Below are 23,595 nucleotides of genomic sequence, written 5' to 3' on the forward strand. Positions count from 1 at the left end.
CTCTCTTTCGTGTACTTGAATTTGAGTCACAATAATTTCTTCTTCTTCTCTCCTTGCTTTTCTACACACTTTCAAGAGAGGGTACAATGAGACGATGGTTCGTTATGTCGTTGGTTTACATTCGACGTCATATTAATCTACATTATAAGTATACCCGTCAAAATGAGAGACAATTGTGTAAAAATAGAGATTAATAGTATACCCTAAACAAAATGATACCATTTTGAACCGTCGTTAAATGCCATGTTTCCAAGACGATAAAAAGTGCATATTATTCTTTTATGCTCATAATTACGATTATAATATTGTGGCATTCTTGAAAAGCGTAGCTGCCTAAGCATGGTTTCCCTCTCCCTTAAGTTAACGTCTACATTATGTCGGGAAAGAAAGAAGGGGGAACAAAAACTGTTTACATGGGCCTTGTAACGCAAATTTTAGGGCCGAGCCCATAACTGGCAATCAGGCAGTCTGGACGTTGTATGGGCCCAAAGGCCCAACTGAAAGAATTTCTCTAATTATTTTTAAATAATATATTATAATATATTTTTCTCATACATATATGTTTTACTTTTAGAAAGCATTGATATTATTAGGGTACCCTATCCTGTCTTTTCTCATGACGTAGGCACCCACCTACCGCCACTGACCAGTACCTTCCTGAAAATACGCATGGCCTTCATATTGGTGGGCCCCACAGATGTTTATTTTTAATATAATATTATTAATTATATTATAATGTTTGGTAATGCTTAACATTTTTAATTATTGCATGGAATCGGGCCCCTTACTTTCCCTCTTAGGTGAGTCAATAATACACCTAATCTACCTCATGTCGGGTAAATTTGTTATTAAAAACATTTTACATTCATTAATTTAATAATTTATATGTGAGATATTTAAAATAAGGTTGATAAAACATAGCAATAAAGGAAAATAAACACAAATTATCTCAATATGAGACTGTGTATATAAAATATCTAATATTTTTACACAATACTTCCACGTCATAAAATGATTTAAAAAATAAATATAAAAAAAACCCATAAAATTATAAACTGACCACTAGAATTCAGAAGAATTCTAATATAATTACTCCTTTTTTTTTTTTTTCTTTACATTATGGGAACACATACAAATCCGACCGGGTTTTTCAAGCACCGACTCCACCACGACCAAGTCTGGAAGCCGAAACATTGGCCACGTGGAACTGCGAGACGTAGCTGTTGCCAGATCCTTCGATCACAGGCGGTTCGTTTAGAAATGCCCAGTTACTTCTTCTCCACCTGATGAAACCGCAAGTTTTTTGTCATAAACCCTCATATTCAAATATTCCAATTATCATATTTAAAAAAATAAATAAAAATCACTTATTTAATATAAAAATGGAAATCAATTAATTAAATAAATAAATTACCAGCCATTTTTCTTGGGCTTGTTGTCTAAGCCAGCTTCAGACTCCATGTCCAAGAAACCCTTCCTCGTATTAAATGGAGGCACAGAGCTTGACCGCTGAAGATTATTTCCACCAAATTCCACCTTCTTAATTTCCTGCCAAAAATAAATAAAAATAAATAAACACAAAATTACAACATAAAAAGTCAGAACACAGTTGACTTAACCAGACCATACCTCACAGCTCTGAAACGGACTCAAAATGGCTCTAAGATGTTCTTCATGCAACTGTTTCTTCGTCTTCCAAAACGCTTCAATCTCTTCCTTCGTCAATGACTTGTTCCTCCGGTGACTCACTGCAAATAATTACAATTAATAATTTCATTTAAATTAAAAAAAAAAAAATATAGAAATAAAAGCTTTACCTTCTTCTGGGTCACTCGCCGGAGAATCCCAACCCGCCATTAAAGAACCCATCTCTCAAAATACAAGCTTTTCTTTTCTCTCTTTAAATTGCTGATAATCTGATATGGTTTGTTATTACGAACAAATATATATATATATATATACACACAAAATTGGCGTCTAGCTAGCAGTGTGTCTTTATCTCTTAGCTCCGATCTTATCTAAATTTTTTTTTTTTTTTTAATGTTAATTGGTTGACAACGATAGGTTTCGTCGGTGTTTAGTTTATTAAATTTAAAAATCCGGATTTTTTATTAGAGCCCACAGATTTCTGCGCCGGTTTGGTGGGTTTTTGGCGTTGACTAACCTGAAACTAAGAAATGGAAGCTTCTTGACTTTGGTCATTGCTTATCTAAATACACGTTTACCTGATTCATCAGGGTTCCGTGCTGCTTTTATTCTGAAGCCCATGGGCGCAACAGGCCCAATTCGTTGTTTTCGGCCCATATTGTGGATTATGGACCGATCAATGTGGGCCATTTTAAGCCCATGGTCGCAACAGGCCCAATTCGTTGTTTTTGGCCCATATTGTGGATTATGGACCGATCAATGTGGGCCAAGCCCATGTTTGATGCCTGCTTAGTTGACTCATCTTCTAAATTATTTTGTAATTAATTAAATGTACTTTATTCCTTGATTTTACGTAGCTATTGCTCTTATTAAAAATCAATTAAATTATTAATAAATTGGTCGTTTATATTTTCAATTTTGATATTTTTAGAGTCAATAAAAGTCTCGATATCGTATACTTGATAATATTATATATATATATATATATATATATATATAATCAATTAGTGGTAATGATTTAATTATGAAAAGATTAATCTAGAATAATAACATTATTAGAAATATGTGAATAATTGAACATAAATTGTGAAAAAATAGTGACATTGGGACAGCTATGTTAAATAATTAGTTCCATTAGATTGAGCAATTGAATCGGTGAATGGCGACAAAGATAAAAGGATGGAAGGAAATCTAGAATGGGTGGGCCAAGGGAACTGAAAGGGGAAAGGAAATAATGGGCCCAGCCCAATTCAAATCATACAAGTAGAAGCCGAGAGAATCGGGTTGGGCAAAAACGGTCACAAATTAATAAATTAATAAATAAATAGATCGACTACCGACCGACAAGATAGCCAAATGGCTGTCCCCACGATTCCATACCTTCTTAACAAACTCCTCCAACTTACCTTAATTTTCACCCGCTAATTACTATTCAAACATATTAAATAAATATTTATATTTTTTTAATATAATAAATAGGATTTATTCGAGGAACATTTTGATGTAATTCCATTATTATATAATAAAATGTCGCATATAGATTTTCGTATTAAATGATATGAAATTATTATGTGAATTGACCATTAATTAGACCATGGTTGATTTGATTTTAATTCATGTATGTGTTTTATTTCTATGAAAATTTAAATATTTATGATTTAATTATTGTATTTTTGGAAGTAAATATATTAAATTACTGATGGGTTAAAAAGGGAGAGGACAGAAGGAAAATGGCTGCTTCCATGTAGGAAGATTATGAGTTGGCTTTGGCTACTTCAAACTTCCAATCCAAATCCAACCAATCCCTACCCGACAAGTGGCAGACATTTTGATTTTGTGACGTCATATCTTTTTATGGTGCATGAAAATATATTTAATGTCGGATTATCATAATATATCCTTTATTTATTTATTTATTTATTTTGTATTTGCTTGGAATTATCTGTTTGGTTTGTTTCACCTTCTAAACCCATACACAACATAGACACCCACCAAACCCTCCACCTCAAATATGGCTTCTTTCCCTCAGCCTTTAGTTTTTATTTTTTTAATTATTTACTATTTTGAAAATTAAAAATAAAAAAAAATCAAGGGTATTTTGGATAAATTTAGGGATTATGAATATTATAATCTTTCTAAAATTATAATCAAAATCTCTTATGTGGGGACCACACGGTCGAGGAGCCTCATGGATGCTGATAAAATCTAGCTGGCATGCATTGGACCGGCCGGCTCAGTCCCACGTCGGTTAAAAACTAACATCATTATTATTAATAAGAAGAGTAGTAATAAAATAACAATAATAATAGTCGTGAAAATAATCTGACGTGGCATACATTTGTAATAAGCAAGGGCTGCACGTGCAATTGTGGTTCCCTTTTGACACATTTCACGCACTTGGTCTATTTTCTCATTTATCACTTTTCAACTCAAATCTTCACTTTAATTTCCTATTTTAACCTTTTCTTTTTCCTTATTTAATTTTAAAAATATATAATTCATCGATATTTATCAATCATTTAGGATAAGATATGAAAATTATTTCGTCAAATTAATACAAATTCTTTTAGCATGATTTATTTATTTGAAGTATTTAAAAAAAAACACTTAATATATAATTATTTTAAATCAAACCTACCTAATTTTAGAGTTTTTTATAATAAAATTGGTGTAATTATCAATTATTTTAAATAGGTGTAAATATTAATGAATTATGGAAAAGTAATACACGTGTGAATCAAGCATGGTTGCATTAACGAATCCATGGGTTCATTGAACACGAACCGGAACTGAGTCGTTTAATCAACAGTGGAGTGGGACCCAATTCAACGCATTGATGTAACCATTAACACCATTTTCATCCTTTTACACTATAATTTTTTTTATTTTTAAATAGACTCTAAAATTAGAAAATGATTGCAATTGGTATCTTTCATTTAAATTTTGCTAATTCATTTATTAATTAAAAAATCTCAATTTAAATAATAATAAATAAAAAAAGTTAAAAGGCTATGTCCATACATAGATGTAGACCTGAGATGTGAGAGTGTAGGCAAAAACTGCTAAATATGTACTACCAAACATGTTCTAACGAGTTTCGACATCGTTCCTTCCACTCATTCTTCTATTATTTTCAATTATAAAATTCTTCCCTAATCCATAATAAGATAATATATTATTTTGATTAAGTTTATAAAAAATTTAGGTTTTATTAGATAAAACATTCCAAATTATATAATACATTGTTAGATGTCTATTCAATATAAAATTAAATGTTTAAATATCTATCGTTTAAAAATTATTAAGGTTGGTATGAAATATATAATTTAAGTGGAAAATTAAATGGAATGTGTTTTAAAATAGGGAAGTGTTGTAAATAAAATTAAAATATAATATTCTTAACCTTAAATCGATGTGAAAGACACCTTATAATTTCAAAATTCTAAATTGACTACTTTAAGACCGATATTTTAAAGAGTATATTTCACTTGTCTGCTTCATAATATTATATTATAAATTTATTAAAATAATTATTAATTTTAGGATTCCGAAAATATGTTTCAGACCCATTTGTGTAATATATTATTTTAATAATGTAACTTCACGTGAGCCCGGGGCATGGTATGTAATTACAAAGAACGTGCATCAGACTTCCTACAGAGAGACTACCGTAGGTAAACGTGGACCTCAAGTATGTCCTCCAATTAGAATGCTCCACATCAGCAAGTGACATAGGGAACACGGATATTTTAGAGTGAGCGAGCACAGAGGAGAATTGACCCACGAGTTTAATGGACGAGAACCTTGGAACGGGGTGGTTAAAAAAATGTTTAATAAAATGACGATGAGGATTTAAGATCCGCAGGAACGAAAATCGAAGAGCTCTGTTGGTGACCCTGGCACTCGCCGTGACGGAGGCGGCGACGGCGACGCGGTGACGACGGAGGAGACGACCTTGTGTTGCGGAATCACAGAGGCTTTAAAAGAATTTTTGGCTAGCTTTTTTGTTTCAAATCTTAGCCTCTTCGCTCTCTCTCTCTCCCACTCACTCTCTCTTCCTTCAAAAGCCGTCTGCAACTTCCGAGACATTGCTGCCTTTTCGATTTAAAACGGGAATTCAATCCATCAAAATCATCCGAGTTTCACAGGATCTCTGGATATCTGTTTCTCTCGCGGCTTTCTCCGTTGCTGTTCTTGTTTTTGCGGTACGTGTCTTCATCGAATCGTTTCTTTTTTCAGTTTCGGAATGAATTAGAAATGTGAGGAACGCGATTGGAGTCATTCGGATTTTACTTCCGTAACGTTTGATGAGTGTTTCTGTTTGTTTTACGTGTTGAATCTGTTATCTCAACGAGGCTACTCATGTAGAATTGATGATTTGAATGTATCATGCGTATTTGTTGCTGTTTTCCGTTGAGTTTATCTGAGATTTGAATCGGAGTTTTTGATCTCAATGGCGTCTTTGTGTAGTGAGGCGAATACTGCTATGACGATGCCTCTGAGAGGCATAATTAGCGAGCAGAGTGAAATAAGAGAAAGCAGTGGGAATTCGTCGAGAAAAGTGAGGGAGGGAGTTCAAGTGCGTCATCTCGGGAAGTCGCATATTGTCCCTGAGCAGCCTTCGTCATCTTCTCCGGTTCCGATCGAACAGAGCCGGTGGGCGAATTTGCCGCCCGAGCTTCTATTGGACATAATTCAACGAGTGGAAGCGAGTGAGACCACTTGGCCTTCTCGCCGGCATGTTGTTGCCTGTGCTTCAGTTTGCAGGTCATGGCGGATGATTACAAAGGAAGTTGTGAGGACTCCCGAACAGTGTGGGTGGATCACCTTCCCAATTTCCCTGATGCAGGTATCTTAGTTTAGTTCATCCTTTGTCATTTTCAAGGCAGATTTTGAGCTCCCTAACAACCAGGGCTTTAAATCTGAATCTATTCTTCCTTGTTTTTGACTTAATTTAATAGCCGGGACCAAGAGAAACGCCAATCCAGTGCTTCATTAAAAGAGAAAGGGCAACTTCAACGTTTCGGCTCTATCTCGGCCTAAGCCCTGGTAATCAAATCGGGGTANTTTTTTTTTTTTTCTTTTTTTTTTTTTTTTTTTTGTTTATTTATAGCTCTGTCTGGTAATCTAAGTAAACTGCTGCTAACTGCGAAAAGAATCCGACGAGCAATGAGTACTGATTTCATTGTATCGTTACTTCCAGACGACTTCTCTCGAGCAAGCAACAATTTCATTGGAAAATTGAGGTGAGCTATGGCCGCCACAGTTACGTTGGTTGCAGGGTGGTTGCTTTGCTTTTAATTAATGAACTGACATGAAAGTTGATGATGGATCAGGTCAAATTTTCTGGGGACCAAGTTTTCGATTTATGACAGTCAGCCTCCACATGACCCAAAATTGCGAACTAGTAGATCAAAACGAAGAATTCATTTGAAACAGGTTTCTCCAAGTAAAACTCCAACCAACTATAAAGTCGCTGCCGTAAGCTACGAGCTGAATGTCCTCCGCACCAGAGGGCCGAGGAGAATGAGGTGCACAATGCATTCGATACCTGTTGCAGCTGTGGAGGAGGGCGGCACTGCCCCAACTCCAACAGAGTTTAAAGACTGCATCGATGACCATGATTCATCTACGTCGAGTTGCAAAGGAAAGAAGCCGATATGGGAGTCGTCCCCCGAGCCTCTTGAATCGACAGCACCGTTGGTATTGAAGAACAAAGCTCCAAGATGGCACGAGCAGCTGCAGTGTTGGTGCCTGAATTTCAAAGGGCGTGTCACGGTTGCATCTGTGAAGAATTTCCAGCTGGTTGCTGCAGCAGAGACGAGTGAGAATGTGTCTGCAGCTGAACAAGAAAAAGTGATTCTGCAGTTTGGGAAGATTGGGAAGGATATTTTCACGATGGATTATCGCTACCCTCTCTCAGCTTTCCAAGCGTTTGCAATCTGCCTTAGTAGCTTTGATACCAAGCCAGCTTGTGAATGACAGACACCATCACTCAACAACTCGCTCAAAAATTTTCCAATTGTATATATTATTTTGGGAAGTAGCTTGGTTTAGACATTGAATTCAGTAATGAGGCAACAATTATGAATCTGCGATGATGGTAGGTAGTAAATCTAAATTATGCTCCAAAATCTGTATCATCTAATTCTTCGTCCAATTCGGATTCAGCAGAGTTCATTTATCTATACTCCAAAATCCTGAGATCACACTACATAAACTGCCATGGATACTCCCTTCGAATGCGTTCAGAGTGGGCCGCTAAACGGCACGTCTTGCAGGACTACGTTAATTGTGGAATTAAAGTTCAACTCATAGTTAAAGTGAAGTCCAATTTTGAAAGCCTAGAATAGAACATGAAGCACGGCATGTATACGTACATGAGTACATGATATAGAATATCATCCAAATCAAAGCAGAAAGCTAGCTTGAGCCACGACTTTTGCTAAAGTAACGAACCTACACTTCCTACACTCTCTTTAAGTATGTGTTGAAACACGACCTTTGCCAAGCTACTAAACGAGATAGATCTCCGGGTATCACCTTGAAGGAAGCCCACCAAAGCAAGATTTCAAATAGGATAGGGAAAAAAGAAATGAGTTCATGTCACAACCTTTATGTGAGAAAAGTTCTGTTGATGCCTTTTTTTGTTTTTAAAATTTTAAAATTTTATTTGCTTTTATTTTATTTCTCAAACTTTCAGAACTTATATTTAGTTCTCACAAGTTTTATATCAAAGTCTTAATTCTTACCTTAGAAGTAAAATTTGAAGATATGATACCTGGATAATTGATCGTGTTCAGCCCTCTTTTTTTGATATACATAGTAGCCTAATAACAAAAAAAATTATAGAAAATTGAAAAACTTTAATTAAAATGTCCCAAATAACATAGAACCTGTCTTAATCATAGGTCTAAGATTTAAATTCTTCTCATGTCCTTAGGTTGAAATAAATAAAAACTTTTAACTAAAAATTTAAAACTGAAAGATAAATGAAAGAATAAAATCAGAATTTAAAAAATTTGGAGATCTCAGTAGAAAAGAAAAAAAGATAAATGTCTAGGCACTTGTCATGTCCATGAAACTGTAGCTAAAGTCATTTTGTAGTTGCAGTGCATCTATTTCTAAGAGAAGGAATAATCATACTGAAGATGGAATGTGTATGGTATATTATAGCGTGCAGCTGAATAAGAAAAGGGAAGAAAAACCCAACCATAAATAGGAAAAGTAAGTTTCAAAAGCATTTTTCACACATTCAAAGGTGATTTGTAACTTTTATTATGGGCACATTTAAATGTCAAGAGATGGGCTAAGAATTGGATCTAATCCTCCTCCACCAGGCTGTAAATTTTCCAGAAAATTCTACCTTCTGAAGATATACTTAAATGAAAAGAAAAGAGACTTTTCCAAAGGATTTCACTACAGCCAGTTCCCTTGACACTCTCACTACCCTCTGCTCAACAAAACGAATCATATCTTTTAGCCTTAAATATTATTCGTCAACTTGCACCGATCCCACTACACAAACACTCCACCTCCAGTATATAAGGAGCAAAGGACAATAATTCTCTTACCATCCCTCAGCTTCTTCTTTTCCCTAAGCTTCTCTGCCATATCCCAACGTCCATACCCCCCATTCTCTGTCCCAAACTAACTGAAAATAATGGCCTCAAGCTCTCGCACGACGGCACATGGCTTTTACTCATCCTGGACAATAAGGGAAAACAAGAAATTTGAGGAGGCATTAGCCTTCTATGACCAGGACACACCAGACCGCTTTGAGAACGTGGCGAGGGCTGTTGGTGGTGGGAAAACAGCTGAGGAAGTAAGAAGGCTCTATGAGTTACTGGTGCGAGATGTCAACAAAATCGAAGCTGGGCAAGTTCAAATACCCCTCTACAAGAACGTTGGATATAATGGCGGACCACCAGAGGCAATATCCTACTTGCTGAATATTTCCTCTACGAAATCATTCCAGGTCTGATTCCTATCCTCAGTCATCTTCTCCTTTCAACTCGCACATTAGAATAAATGTTCTTAACAAGAAAATTATGTCCTAGAATTCCTGGAGAAATATATTGAGACGATTCTATAACTGGCCGTTGTTAAGATGTCGTTTGATGTGTGGTAAAATGTTCACTTAGTCAGCCACGCCACGAAGCTTATTCACACGCAGTATAATCCAAGCTAATAGAAAGAAATGTATTTACGGAAGACTAATTTAATTCATCAATCTTCACAACAACGCACATTCAACTTCTACTTCCCACTAGATCAAGCAAAGAATCTGAAAGTTTCCTCAAAATCAAGTTAAAAAGGGATACTAATTCCATAGGAAATATGATTAGGAGTGAATATGTTAATGGTGCATGAGTAGTAGCCATGCCTGCCATCTGAATCACAGAAAAAGGTTGACAATGGGATATTGCAAATCTTGAAACAGGCATTTATCGCAAATAACGATGCAGTCCACGTATCCCGCGAATGCATCCCTTTTTTTCTAGTGGCTACTACTTCACTAAAATGGCGGGCACTCCCCTGATCCAATGCAAGTTTATCTTGCGAGTATGTGACTGTAATTTTCTAAGATTTTCCATTATCCTTAAGTATTCCACTTTCTACGAAATCCACATAATCTCTAACCTCGAATGCACACGATACCATAATTTGGAATCCATACTCCATTATGTAATTTTTCCTTTCATTCTCATCTTTTCTTGCAGTGTAAAATGCTCAAGAAGAATTTAAAGCTTCAGTAAAAAGTTGCCTGGTATGCGTATAAACAGTAACAAGTTCTGTGCAGATGCAGATAAAAGTGAAATGTTTGTGCTACTGAATCAGTACAGCACACGTCTAAATGTAATAAATGAATAAATTCCAGCTAGAATACTGTTGTAACTTAGCCAAAAACTGTACCTGCATCATGCGGAATCCCTTTTGAAATGGCATACACCATCTTTAATCCCTTCTCTTGTTTATTCTACTTCGCATAGTCTGAGAATCGATTAACGCTATTTTTAATACCGAATCAAATGAATGTAAAAATCGTTGCATAGTTATATCAGAACACAGACTAAAAAGATTAATAAATCCAACTATATATATATATATATATCAGATGCAAGCAGCCTTAATTCTAAATTTCTACGTGAGCCTGCAAAGAATCGCCTAATATCAACCTTCAATTAGCCCGTGCAGAGTACCGATTCAACAGGAGAGCAGATATAAAATGTATAACGCGATAGACAAAGGACATTATGGAGATGAGAACCGCAACAGAACCAAGAAATTTGATTATGCTACTCCTAAAATGGAATCAGAGATGAGCAAATCGTCGCTCACAGTTTCATGTAGTGTTACTGACCTTTACGACTCTGATGAGGTAGCAGTTGGAATTACAAGATAGAGATAGCTCATTCGATTTGATAAACCGCGCGAACAAAGAATTGGAACGATCTTCTTGGAGAGCGCGATTACAGGTGCTTCCCGGTAGAGTGAGATATTAAAATTTGAGTCCGCCTTTTGAGAAACGATTGACGCGGGAATATCCATAAAACTGGTCCTACATTGTACGGACCGATCCGAATCATCGGATATTATTATTTAGGTTAAAATAACATTTTAGCATTTTTAAGTTCACTTTTAATGGTGAATTTATCTCAAAGTTTCAATAGTATTTATAATTTTTCAAAAAAATAAAAAATAAAAAATATCGTTAACCTTAGTTTTAGATAAAATTATTAGTTTTGAAAATAATAGAGTTTAAAATAATAGTTATTTTAAGTTAAAAAAAACTTACTTGAAAACAATTTTTCTATTTCGGTATGAAAATTTCTTATATTTATATTTAAAAAATGCCCGTAAATGAAAGAGTTTCTAGATTTATTTATTTATTTAATGTTTTGATATATAAGAAGTGAGAAAAAAATAATTGAAGAAGTGTATGAGATTAAAGAATGGAAGGGGGAGTTACGAGGGTACTAACAAAATGAGGAAAAAAAAAAAAAAGTTAAAAAGAGACATAAGTTCCATGAGAGGCAAATTAATAGAGATTTATTCATATACTAACGACAAAAATCGAATCAAATGGATATTAAATGTCTATGAAAATCGAATCAGATGGATATTAAATATGTCTATGGAAATCGAATCAGATGGATATTAAATATGTCTATGGAAATCGAATCAAATGGATATTAAATATGTCGATATCATCTTTCATCTTTAAAACCGACGTGTAAGTTAGTTGGATGTCAATTTTGACCCATTACACTCCAAAGGCCAATTTGATGCTAACATATGGCATGGGACAGAAAATGGCCCATCACTTGAGAACTGCCAAGGAAATCGGCTCTGCCCAAAAGACCAAACACAATGAAAATGGGAAGTAGTTGGCCAACGTCTCGTCACTTTCAGATATTCAAAGTTATTTGGTTCCAAGTGAGAAGATGACTCACCCAACCGCAGCATTTCTCCAGCTAAAATCATCAAAATTCAAGCTTCGTGGTGTACCTATAGATCAAGTTCTCAGACGAAGAAACACGAATGAGAAACTGAGCTCTGTCTTTCCTCCCCACCATGTCAAACAGATGATGGGGCGACATAAGATAAGATTACACAACAAATGCCACAGCCACATATTGATTCTCTGCATTTATGATTATTATGATCAATGTGGCAGAAGAATTGAAACGAAGAACAAGGTAAGAGATGGATCATAAAGTCATTACAGACTGTTCTGTCATTGAATATGCGCAAATGAACAAGCGGTTTCTAAATCACATTAAAAGCAGGCATTCAGAGGAACATTCTATCAATATCACCACCATATGATACATGTATGTTGACGGCCATACAAGTGATGTCAACCAATCTAAGAAAAATAAATGGCACATGTCATTTCATTATTTAGCATAGATGTTTAGAATATCCAACCTCGAGGCACCAAATATTCGTTGTCGAGTCTTCTGCTCCCACATAATTGGCATACTTTTCATCCAGTGGGTACATTGATTGGGATATTTGCTAACATGTACTCTTTTCAAACGGAGTCACTGCCCCCAAGCACAGGCCCTATTATCATATGGCACATAGACAACAATCACCAAATAAGTATCACAAATCACATGAAGAGTAGCAAATAAATGAATTAAATGATAAATCTCCGCGGCAGCAGCACTAAGTCTTTGTCAATTGTTCAACTTATTCTTTCTCTTTTCTCCTAAAAGTACACATCTTATGCTCGGGATCCAACAGACAGAAATTTGAGTCTCCTGTGAGATCCCACATCGATTGGAGAGGGGAACGAAGCATTCTTTGGTGTGGAAACCTCTATCTAGCAGACGTGTTTTAAAAACCTAGAAGGGAAGCTCGTAAAGGAAAGTCCAAAGAAGACAAATATCTGCTACCAGTAGGCTTGGGCTATTCATCTCCAAACCCCAAATATAAAATCTAGAGTGGTAAATGTTTGTTGAAGCAAGGCACAATAAAATGCAGTACCAAGAAACACATTTAAAGTGAGTTCACCTCAAACACCATGCATAAGTATGATACACCGCATGCAATGGATGAAAGAAACACAATTTGCACGGCAAACAATTGAAGCTCCAACACAACAAAGAAAGACTATTTCAGTTTCTATCCATCAAAAGAGAAAAATATAGATTATTCATCTTCAACCACATGTAATATGTGGAAATAATTGTCGGTGGTTGTCAGAATTAGTCGAGGTGCACGCAAACTTACGTGATCATTTATCAACATAAAAAACTTGGAAAGAATCAACATGAAAAAATATAATAAGAACATGAAAGTTTTACCCAAGATTGAGAATGCTATTGAGTGGATCAAGAAGCTGCGGCTGCCGTTGATGCTGTTGCTCCTGCTGGTGCTCTTGTTGCTGCAGCTGTAAGCTGGCACCAACAGCCACTGCTGCTGCGCTCGAAGAAGCTCCCTTTGCCTCAGCAAGCCTCCACATATACCAGGACCCAACCGATCGATACGGCCTCCACTTCTCGCATAACTGATCCATTTGTGATGGTCGAGGCAACTCTTCAAGATTGTAGAGAAGCTGAACACCTTTGCGAACATTAAGATCGTTGATAGGAAGCACATCTGGTCTGTGCAGCGAGAAAATCATGAACATATGAACAGACCAAGACCCAATTCCATTCACCATTGTGAGCATCGTGAAAAGCGATTTATCATCCATATTTACAATTGCCGTGTCTGAAAGAATCCCATTTTGGTATTTCCTAGCAAGGTCATGAAGATAACTAGATTTACGACCCGAAATTCCAATTTGCCTGAGCTGTTGAGTGTTCAAGGCAAGAACGGTTTCGGGAAGAACACCAGCGTCGCCGCCACAAAGGGCGATAAAACGGGTGTAAATAGATGTGCCAGCTTTGTAAGCCAGCTGCTGATATAGGATACTTCTAGTTAGGGCAAGGAATGGGGTTTGAAAACTGTCGAAGGTAGGACGTTGATGGAGGTCGATCAAAGGTGCAAGGAGCGGATCCGCATTCCCAAGATGCCGAAGCGCGATTTCCACCTCGCCTTCACAGGAAAGTGATCGGGCTGGCAGCACTGGAGCAGACGCGAAGGCGGCGCGTTGTTGGGCCGTCTTGCTCTTGTGAGATTTCCCGGTGACGATAGGTTTCGGCCCATCCGGAATGGTGACAATCTGAGAGGAATTCGGATCCGATTCAGCGGGCGAGAGCTTCCGAATCTTCCGTGGACGCAAAGGCATTTTGGATGGCAGAGAAGAGGTTTGCGATGGCGCATTCATCACCTCGCTTAGTGCTATAGTGGCTTGAGCAATAAAGGTTGTAGAGTTGGAGGATTCATGAAGCGCGTTCTGAGCCTGCGATTGCGTTTGAGTCTGAACCTGCACTTGCGTTTGCTCTCCCATATGTAAGAAATTCAATTCAACCTCTATTTTCCCTCCACTCAGACTCTTCGGTTGAGAGGAAACACAGTGTAAGAGTCGGAGTCAAAACGGCGGCGACGGCGGCGGAGAATCAGAAAAAGGGCGAAATTCATAACCAAGGTGCAGAGCTTAAGTGATTGGAGCCTAACAGAAAGAGAAATTGAAAATCAATTGCGAAATAGAACAGGACAGAAAGCACAAATGAATTTTCAATGGCATGGCGAATGAAGAAGGAGATCCCGGTGCTGTTGTTCTTCTTTCAGGCTCTCTCTCTCTCTTCTCCGTCTCCGTCTCCGTCTCCGGTCGCTCGCTCCTCCGTTCTTGATCCCAACTGGCTTTCGATTTCTCCTCCAGACTGGGAAATCAACTTTCCGCTGCTTCACGTTCTCAAAATTCTCCCACCCTCCGCCCATTGGGCAAGGTTTCTTGGGCTGGCCCAAATTATAGGAAAAAGAGGCTCTTTTGTTCTCTCACCCTAGGCCCATGGTCCATGATTATAAGCTGGGCCAAGATCATGGGCCTGATCCATGATTGTAATATGGGCCAAGATCCAAGAAGAAGAAAAAGGCTTTGCTTGCATTATTGGGCCCCCATCCGAGTCAATGCAACGCTTGCAGAGGAAACGGTCGGGTCTATCGTGGCACAATCACAACCCTCCAAGGCTGAAATATATAAATTTAGCAGACAACGGCAGGGTGATCTCTCCCGCCCTCTCCCATCTCTATTTCCTGCCATTTTTCCTTTCCTTTTTCCCATTGCAACGAGAAATAACCTTCGTTTCTTTCAAGATTACGTCTGATTCTTTGGCGATCAGGCCAACAGATTGGCATTTGATTACGAAACCTATTTTTCTTCTTTTTGATCGGAAAGTGACGTAATAGATCATCGTCGATTTGAAGCAGAGCAGAAGAGATGAGTTTCAGAGACGAGAATGACGAAGCGAGGGATCTCAGGAAGCCGTTCCTGCACACCGGAAGTTGGTACCGTATGGGATCCAGGCAATCGAGTATGATGGGATCCTCCCAGGCCATTCGTGATAACTCTGTTTCAGTTCTTGCCTGCGTTTTGATCGTCGCGCTCGGTCCAATCCAGTTTGGTTTTACCGTAATCATCGTTTCTGGATCTTCTAATGTGTATTCGTTACTGTACAAGAAAAATCATGAGAGAAATTTGATTGAATTTCAACATAATTTCACATTACTTGGTGCAGTGTGGCTATTCATCTCCCACGCAATCTTCGATAATGAAGGATCTTCAACTCACAGTCTCCGAGGTGTGGATTCATAATGCCTTCTGTTCTTTCCCCCAATATCACATTGATCTTTTGATATCTGATTTTTGGTTCAGTACTCTATATTCGGTTCTTTATCCAATGTGGGCGCCATGTTTGGGGCTATATCCAGTGGTCAGATAGCCGAATACATCGGGCGAAAAGGAGTAAGATCCCTTCATGAATCATTTTCCATTTTCCATTTCCATTTAGATTAATTTGACTTGAGATTCATTGCAGTCTTTGATGATTGCTGCAATTCCTAACATTATAGGATGGCTTGCTATATCATTTGCAAAGGTAAGTTGAATGATTATCCTAATGAATTACTGCAAATACGTTGAAATATAATGGTGTTTTTGTTAATTTAATGCTCTGTAGGATTCTTCTTTCCTTTACATGGGGAGGTTGCTGGAAGGCTTTGGCGTGGGAATAATCTCGTACACGGTTAGACATTGAGCAATCGGTTATGTTAAATAAAAACAAGTTTGCTTCGAACAGAATCTTGAGAATTGAAGGCTTGTTGATGATTGTAGGTTCCTGTTTATATTGCTGAGATAGCTCCCCAGAACTTGAGAGGCGGCCTTGGCTCGGTTAACCAGGTTGGTTTCGCCGTGATTTTGTGTTGCTATGCTATTGTGTCCCAAGTTAATAATCTCTGTTCTTGCTGCCTTCTAGCTCTCTATCACCCTTGGAATAATGCTTGCTTATCTGCTTGGTCTTTTTGTGCCGTGGCGACTGCTTGCGATTCTGGGTAATTCATTGGATGAATCCTTTTTCCTGTCTAAAATGAAATGGGTTTTGATTGTTGTCATTTCCTTCTTATTTTTACAGGAATTTTGCCTTGTACGATTCTGATTCCTGGATTGTTCTTCATCCCAGAATCTCCTCGGTGGCTGGTGAGTTTCTCTGAGTAGATAACTTCATGATACATTACCATGTTTAAGTTCTGTTTATGACTTCTTTTCAAACTAAGTTCAGGCGAAAATGGGAATGGCGGACGAGTTTGAAACATCCTTGCAAGTTCTTCGGGGATTTGATGCTGATATCTCGATTGAAGTGAATGAAATCAAGGTAAATAGTGACCTAATTCCTCAAGAACTGGTTACAAGACATAAATATGGTTTGGCCAATTTTTTATCTGTCTGATGATGCATATGATGCAGAGATCTGTAGCAACTACGGGCAAAAGAACAACAATTCGTTTTGCAGAACTTAAGCGGAGAAGATACTGGCTTCCTTTGATGGTATAACTAGCTTTCATTCAAGAACCATATTTGAGAGTTTAATTGATCTTTGCCATGATCCAAAATGCAGATTGGTATTGGATTACTAATGTTGCAGCAACTTACTGGAATTAATGCGGTTTTGTTCTATTCAAGTACCATATTTGCAGCTGCTGGTAACGAAAAAATCTGGTCGACTGTTTATTGCAAGTAGCATGGACTAGTTAATTGTTTTCTTTTTTTTTTTCTCGCTAAATTAATAAAAATAATTCTAAACTTTGCACTTCTAAATTTTTTAAAAACTTCAAAAACACCCTTACTATTACCGTATGAACATGACTTTTCAAAACGTTTTTACAAAATGTTAATAGGTGTGGATGCTAATTTGATATATTTTTTTAAGATAAAGTATAGGGTATTTTTGAAACTGTTTAAAAAAATGGAATGAATATTTTTAAAGTTCAAAAGTATTTTCAAAAGAAAATAAAAAAAATATATTATAGATACTTTAAAAATGTTATTAAAATTTTTGAAAGTTCATAAAATAAAAGGTTGAACATTTTTTTAAAAAAGATGTTCAAATTTTTTTTTTTTTTTTTCCTTCCTTCTATTGGAATGGCATTAGTTTCTAGTACAGCGTTGGTACACAGATTTCAATAATAAGTTAGTTTTATATTTTGCTTTTATTCAATTCAAGGATCTCGTTGGAACCTCATTTCTTAAAGCTGATGATCTTTGTATGAAACAGGTGTTAAATCAAGTAATGCTGCTACATTTGGGCTGGGTGCAGTCCAGGTTTATTTTCAAGAATTGCCTTAAACTATTACCTCCATGCCTTCGTGGCTGATAATTTGGTATTGACATGGAATTTCATGACTTTTAGGTTATTGCCACTGCAGTGACCACATGGTTGGTTGACAGAGCAGGCCGTCGAATTCTCCTTATTGTAAGTCTCTTATTTCTTCTCAGTTCTCCACTCATCATTTTTTTTTTTTTTGGGAGTGAAAAAAAAATTGGAAAATTTTATGTTTCAGGTGTCCACAGCTGGAATGACGTTCAGCCTTTTAATTGTTTCCTCTGTATTCTTTTTGAAGGTAAAAGTTCTTGGGTGGTTGTAATTTATAATTATAAGGCTGGAAATTTCTTCTCTAACACTGCTTCCCTACATTATAAATAGGGTCATACCCCGGACACTTCCAATTTATTTGGTATTCTGAGTACGTTATCAGTCGTTGGTGTTGTGGTATGTTTAGCTTGAACCAACACTACGCAATAAAACTTTTGAGTTTTAGAAGTATTCTCCCTATAGTAATAATGCTCATATGGCTAATTTCGTTTCTTCAGGCCCTGGTGGTTTTCTTCTCTCTGGGTCTTGGAGCTATTCCATGGATTATAATGTCTGAGGTATCTTCACTCCCCATTCACGGAAATTGCTAGTAACGTAGACTTACTTAAGTGAAAACAAGATATTTCCTATTGTTGTGGCTTACTCTATATGTGAGATCCCACGTCAGTTGGGGAAGAGAACGAAACACCGTTTATAAGGATGTGGAAAGCTCTCCCTAACAGACGTGTTTTAAAAACCTTGAGGGAAGCTCGAAAGGAAAAACCCAATAGGACTTAGGTCGTTACACTATATGATGTTTGATAATTTTAGCGAGAAAGTGCAAATCAAACTGAATAAAAGAATCAACTTTTACCTGTATTTGGTTGTGAAGATTGATTCCGATCTAAAGCTCCATATAACCGATTAGCGTAGTTGGTTGGAGTTATGTCTTCTGTTGTCTAAGGGGAAAAAATTGTTCCGCAGATTCTTCCCATCAATATTAAGGGTCTCGCAGGAAGCCTGGCAACGTTAGCCAACTGGTTCATTGCTTCGTTAGTCACGATGACTGCAAACTTGCTCTTTGAATGGAGCAATGGAGGTTTGTTCTTTCTCCTTCGCTGTTTCTCACTCAATATTTGAATTGCATTAGCTTCAGTCTCATGCTTTTGCTGCTGCTGCTGCTACTGTTGCAGGAACGTTCGCCATCTACATGTCTGTAAGTGCATTCACAATGGCATTTATTATACTCTGGGTCCCCGAGACGAAAGGAAGAACACTGGAAGAAATTCAGTTCTCCTTCAGATAAGAAGGTTGTTTTTGTTAGTTTCCTTCAGATAAGAAGGTTGTTTTTGTTAGTTTCCTTCAGATAAGAAGGTTGTTTTTGTTAGTTTCTCTTTGATACCCCGCCTGTGTTGGAAAGAACCCATCCTCCTACACTGCACTGCAAAATAGTAAATATGCATATTGTCCCTCAATATATAAAAATACCAGTGTCTTAAAGCTCTGAAATCCCCTTGTCTTGTAGTATCATTGTAATACTAGCACAGTTTGTGCAAGTTTCTTGAACTGGTTGCCTAATTATTTGATTGGTTCATCAATTCAGGTGTTTGATCTACGTACGTCAAAACATCATTCGTTCATTGATTAGAAAATAAGATAGAGGTGAAATGTGATTAATTATCCATAGCACCTAAATGGCTTCTTTCAAAAGTTTATCAGTCAGAGCCTTAGGAAGTCCCATCACACTGTCCGTCGTCCCTACCTGCAGAGACCCAAAATCCGTAATTTATCTCTACTATAAATTGAAACGATGGACACATTTGTGATCGTCCCAACCGATTTGTTGGTGATATGTTCAGGGTTCATACAGAATAAACTCAATAGTATAGAAAGAAAGGAAACTAACCACTTCTTTCACATAGGGTGAAATCAAAGGATTCTCGATTAACAGCCCACCGGCAACATACAGCACATCCCCCTCCTCGATCTGAAATGTAAAGGGAAAAAAAAAATCAAGGTGACAAAAGGTACAAAAGTTTATCTTCCTAATGAAAACACGACCAACAACCAGTTATATAGCGAAATCTCTACCAGCTTGTCAATGACTTCATCAGGTATTTCATGGAAATAGATCTGCAAGATAAGAGCGCGTCAATATCGAATGAAATAAGAAAACAAGAAAACGTGTGATAGGAATCAGAATCTTCTAGTAGCCATCTACAAGTAGCTAGGAATCAGAAAATCCATATTGGATAGAAGCAGAACAGGAAGCTCCTTCCCTCGATTTTAAAATAACAGTATCTAGCTTATATTCTGCTGGTCCCACAACACAGCGCACATACGTGAACTCGTAAATGAGAAATATAAAGATCATCAAAAGAAATTCAAATATATATATATATATATATATATATATATATGTATATATATATATACCTCCACCCGATCCCATTCTCCTTTCCTAAATCCTGTTTTAAGGTTTGTAACAAGTACGGATCCGAGTGTCGCTGCATGCCCTCCTGAATAATCTGCAACAAAAAACATTGCGAACTAAAACATTCCAGAAATGGTAAATAAAATAGAAAAGCATTACTATTATATAAACAAACCTTTCAAAAACTTTCGTGCTTCCTCCTTGCTGGCAGGTTTTTCTCTGACGACACCTTCATAGATCACCACCTCCACATTTTGATTACCAATAGAAGTAAGATAGCGTGTCTAAGAGGAACTTTGGAAAGAGAACAAGAAAATGTGGAATGGTATAGGTTATCAAGAAAAGATCATTTATGTTTTTAGGATACGATACGCAACGGGGCTAAGAATCAAAATATAAGCAAACCGTTCCATAATATCTATCTCAAAGTAAATGAGTACAACAAGGGCATAGCAAGTGGCGGCAGGTCTTTCAAATGGGATTGGTAATATTTATTCGGTTATTAGTGAAGGGGACAGAAACTGAGGAAAGGCCATTGAGCATCTACTAGCCATTATCGGCTGCATGATTCAAGAAAGTTTCTAGCAAATCACAAAATATTAAGAAAAAGAAAGAAATTGATGTCAGAAATGAAAATCATTCTAATTAACTTTCTGTAATCATCTTTCATTTTAGGACAAGAACAGTTTTAGAGATGCAAATAATTAGAAATATTAGAAATGTCTAAGATTCTGATCAGTTTGGAAATGCTAAGAAAATTCAATATGCCAATTTTGAAGGCAACAAATCTCTTACTCTCGTTGCTGAGTCAGGTAGAAAGAGACGTGCAATGAACATTGTACACTGATTTTTTCCATGCGGTTGAAATCGAAGATTAAGACATCACTTAAAACATATAAAAGCGGACCGATGTCAAAGGACATGAAATATATACTTGATCAGAAGTAATCAATAGAGTGGGCTCTGCGTCCTTCTTAAAATCATCGATAGAGAGTCTTCCTAAGATGGCTTCTGCCTGACAATACATATCTATCAGCTAAGGAATAAAGCCAAAATCACCAACTACCGTACCAAACCCAGTACTGAAGTTGTGAAACACAGAATACGGTGTAGAACGAATGAACCGCGAGATGATACCTGACCTTTGCTTCTGCAAGAGCCACGACCAATTCTTCCGGCTTTTCTTTGCGAATGGCTTTCTCATCAATATCTGCAGACTTCATTTTGAGATAGGATAGTTAAACCAATATCTGAGAATGGAAAGTTTTCAGGTCATGTAAGTACATCTGCGTAGAAAATACCATAATGGTGAATTCATAGCCCATCTCAGATAATACTTTTCTACGCGCCTCTGAAGATGATCCCAAAATTATCTGCCAAACAACACACGTTTAAACCAAAACAATGGACAAGAGCGCTTCTAAACAGAGAAAAAGTTAAGCAAACCCACAAGGTTAAATCGATGATGATTCTCAAAGTTGTTTCAGAATGTAATGGCCATTGTCAAAGGTTATAGTTAGAATGGAGTAACTTTCTAATAGTCGTGCTGGCATTTTTATAAATCAAAAGATTAAGCATCGAGAAAAGCATCTTTTTCTTCTCGCCTAAATCTGACGAATACCTCAATGACAAGTGGTAAAGATCAAGAAATATTAGAAATTAACAACAGTAAGAATATAAATACAATCAACGATGAACTGATAGATGATTATTTATTAATACGAATAGTTTAAAACTCTTATGAACGTGATATTTTTTAAAATATCCGCAACATTCCCATATTGATGGACCGACACGGACATTTGATATTCACAATACCGCTAATAGAAACTTCCTTAAGTCTGGATTATGCAATTGCTCAGTATTTTGTCTTCAACTATTGGAATCAGTACTTAGATAAATACTAAACAAACGAATTTCTGCATATTGTACTGATGATCGGATCAGAGATCTCAATGAGGTAGACGAATTTAAACATATAGGCAGTGTCAACTCGAAGTTAAAGAGCACTTGACGATCACTGCTAGCTTTAGTAGTGTAGTCTTTCACAGTGAACGTCATTGCAAATTTACAAAACAAAACCAAAAGACTCGGCTCAACGTGGAGCATAACAAAACCAAAAGACTCAGCTCAACGTGGAGCATAACAAAACAATCAATACCAACTGCAAACAAACACCATTTCTTCTGAAAGGTAAGTAAATATCAGCTATATATTGGTAGTTGCAGTCGCCATGCCGATTGCTAGAAAGCAGACTCGAAGAACCATGTCACAAACACAGCCAAGAAACGAACAAATCGTTTGAAAAAGAGTTCCTGGATCTTAACGCATCATGAAGAAGATAGAAAACTGAAGAAAATAGATTCATCCTTGATAGAGTATGCGCGTCCAGAGATTTCGGTTTCATACAAGCCGGAAAAAGGCAGGAAAGAGTGGAAACAAGCCGTACCTTAAACGAAGACAAATTAGCTTCCATAACTCCCTGCGTCGCCGATCAGTTGAAAGTTGAAGCTCGTAACTGATTACTGATGAATGGCGCGTTAACTCGAATCGATGTACCAGCGTCTCTAGCAGATAGCTCTACTATCTTCTCTCGGCGGGACGAAAATTGTCTGCGCCTCTTTTCGGGTCTCTGGACTTGATCAAGTTTGTGACTTCGTATGGGCTTCTCTCAAACGGGCTTCAGAGCAAAATGGGCTCTTTCCAATTTCGGCCCAAGATATATTGGAGAAGGACCCCTTTAGTTTATCCGTATTTACTGTAAGTTTGACTGATTTTATAATTAATAGTTGACTAAAAGTTTAGTGTACGGACCAACCTAGTTCTCCTCCTCAACTAATGTGGAACATCACAGTCCACCTCTTTTTAGGATCTAGCATCCTGGCACACCGCCTCGTGTCTACTCTTTCGGGGAAGACCTCCTCGCCGGCACATAGTCCGGTGTCTGGCTCTGATACCATTTCTAACGCCCCAAGTCTAAACTCAAGCCTATCGCTAACAGATATTGCCCTCTTTCGGACTTCCTCTGAAGGCTTTAAAACGCGTGAGAGAGGTTTTCAAACCCTTATAAATGGTGTTTTGTTCTTCTCCCGAACCAATATGGGACATCATATTTAGAGATCATCTCCCCTCTAAATATTAACCAATTTACTCTTCCCATTTATAAAACGACAAAAAACTAACTTTTTGCTAAGCGTGTTGATAGGATGGAGTTGGGTTTAGATTAAGTTGAGCTAAATTCTTTTAAAACTAAAATTTTGGGTC

At 37.1% G+C, this 23,595-nt stretch overlaps 6 protein-coding genes and 1 long non-coding RNA gene across 11 annotated transcripts; 3 read left to right on the forward strand and 4 right to left on the reverse strand.

Moving 5' to 3' along the window:
• Window positions 1-1,095: 1,095 nt before the first annotated feature.
• On the reverse strand, window positions 1,096-1,938 carry LOC111788844. Its single transcript, XM_023669392.1, has 4 exons — window positions 1,818-1,938; window positions 1,630-1,748; window positions 1,415-1,548; window positions 1,096-1,283 (listed from the first exon to the last, which is right to left on the reverse strand). The coding sequence occupies exons 1-4, from the start codon at window positions 1,867-1,869 to the stop codon at window positions 1,151-1,153; spliced, it is 438 nt and encodes a 145-aa protein (XP_023525160.1). The 5' UTR covers window positions 1,870-1,938; the 3' UTR covers window positions 1,096-1,150.
• Window positions 1,939-5,470: 3,532 nt separating this feature from the next.
• LOC111788763 (tubby-like F-box protein 5) lies at window positions 5,471-7,837 on the forward strand. The gene is made up of 5 exons (XM_023669254.1): window positions 5,471-5,852; window positions 6,118-6,496; window positions 6,609-6,696; window positions 6,761-6,893; window positions 6,984-7,837. The coding sequence occupies exons 2-5, from the start codon at window positions 6,134-6,136 to the stop codon at window positions 7,627-7,629; spliced, it is 1,230 nt and encodes a 409-aa protein (XP_023525022.1). The 5' UTR covers window positions 5,471-5,852; window positions 6,118-6,133; the 3' UTR covers window positions 7,630-7,837.
• A 1,247-nt stretch (window positions 7,838-9,084) lies between these two features.
• Window positions 9,085-10,614, forward strand: LOC111788765 (protein RADIALIS-like 4). Its single transcript, XM_023669257.1, has 2 exons — window positions 9,085-9,625; window positions 10,371-10,614. The coding sequence occupies exons 1-2, from the start codon at window positions 9,311-9,313 to the stop codon at window positions 10,404-10,406; spliced, it is 351 nt and encodes a 116-aa protein (XP_023525025.1). The 5' UTR covers window positions 9,085-9,310; the 3' UTR covers window positions 10,407-10,614.
• On the reverse strand, window positions 10,380-11,128 carry LOC111788766. The gene is made up of 2 exons (XR_002814226.1): window positions 11,012-11,128; window positions 10,380-10,641 (listed from the first exon to the last, which is right to left on the reverse strand). It is a non-coding gene; the product is annotated as an uncharacterized LOC111788766 (long non-coding RNA).
• Window positions 11,129-11,815: 687 nt separating this feature from the next.
• LOC111788764 (probable DNA-3-methyladenine glycosylase 2) lies at window positions 11,816-14,940 on the reverse strand. 4 transcript variants are annotated; one of them, XR_002814224.1, is made up of 4 exons: window positions 13,467-14,940; window positions 12,583-12,720; window positions 12,105-12,159; window positions 11,816-12,000 (listed from the first exon to the last, which is right to left on the reverse strand). XR_002814224.1 is itself a non-coding variant. In XM_023669255.1 (2 exons), exons 1-2 carry the CDS (start codon window positions 14,555-14,557, stop codon window positions 12,699-12,701), a joined length of 1,113 nt encoding a protein of 370 aa, XP_023525023.1. In that variant the 5' UTR covers window positions 14,558-14,940; the 3' UTR covers window positions 12,334-12,698. The 4 variants fall into 4 exon arrangements, 1 of the variants encoding a protein (XP_023525023.1); XR_002814223.1 differs by having other exon boundaries at window positions 11,816-12,159; XR_002814225.1 differs by lacking the exons at window positions 11,816-12,000; window positions 12,105-12,159 and adding an exon at window positions 12,185-12,295.
• Window positions 14,941-15,141: 201 nt separating this feature from the next.
• Window positions 15,142-19,406, forward strand: LOC111788767 (sugar transporter ERD6-like 6). Of its 2 annotated transcripts, XM_023669259.1 has the most exons (19): window positions 15,142-15,679; window positions 15,786-15,848; window positions 15,923-16,012; window positions 16,086-16,145; window positions 16,227-16,292; window positions 16,382-16,447; window positions 16,524-16,599; window positions 16,680-16,744; window positions 16,827-16,919; window positions 17,012-17,092; window positions 17,163-17,247; window positions 17,820-17,866; window positions 17,955-18,017; window positions 18,106-18,165; window positions 18,249-18,314; window positions 18,416-18,475; window positions 18,882-18,996; window positions 19,091-19,199; window positions 19,232-19,406. In XM_023669259.1, the coding sequence occupies exons 1-19, from the start codon at window positions 15,488-15,490 to the stop codon at window positions 19,233-19,235; spliced, it is 1,461 nt and encodes a 486-aa protein (XP_023525027.1). In that variant the 5' UTR covers window positions 15,142-15,487; the 3' UTR covers window positions 19,236-19,406. The 2 variants fall into 2 exon arrangements, with proteins under 2 accessions (XP_023525027.1, XP_023525026.1); XM_023669258.1 differs by having other exon boundaries at window positions 19,091-19,406.
• LOC111788768 (maf-like protein DDB_G0281937) lies at window positions 19,375-22,951 on the reverse strand. The gene is made up of 9 exons (XM_023669260.1): window positions 22,781-22,951; window positions 21,633-21,704; window positions 21,474-21,548; window positions 21,266-21,346; window positions 20,507-20,576; window positions 20,334-20,425; window positions 19,989-20,030; window positions 19,804-19,884; window positions 19,375-19,659 (listed from the first exon to the last, which is right to left on the reverse strand). Exons 1-9 carry the CDS (start codon window positions 22,805-22,807, stop codon window positions 19,588-19,590), a joined length of 612 nt encoding a protein of 203 aa, XP_023525028.1. The 5' UTR covers window positions 22,808-22,951; the 3' UTR covers window positions 19,375-19,587.
• Between the last annotated feature and the right edge of the window lie 644 nt (window positions 22,952-23,595).

Source organism: Cucurbita pepo, chromosome LG02 (assembly GCF_002806865.2).
Source record: "Cucurbita pepo subsp. pepo cultivar mu-cu-16 chromosome LG02, ASM280686v2, whole genome shotgun sequence".
Lineage (NCBI taxonomy): Eukaryota > Viridiplantae > Streptophyta > Magnoliopsida > Cucurbitales > Cucurbitaceae > Cucurbita > Cucurbita pepo.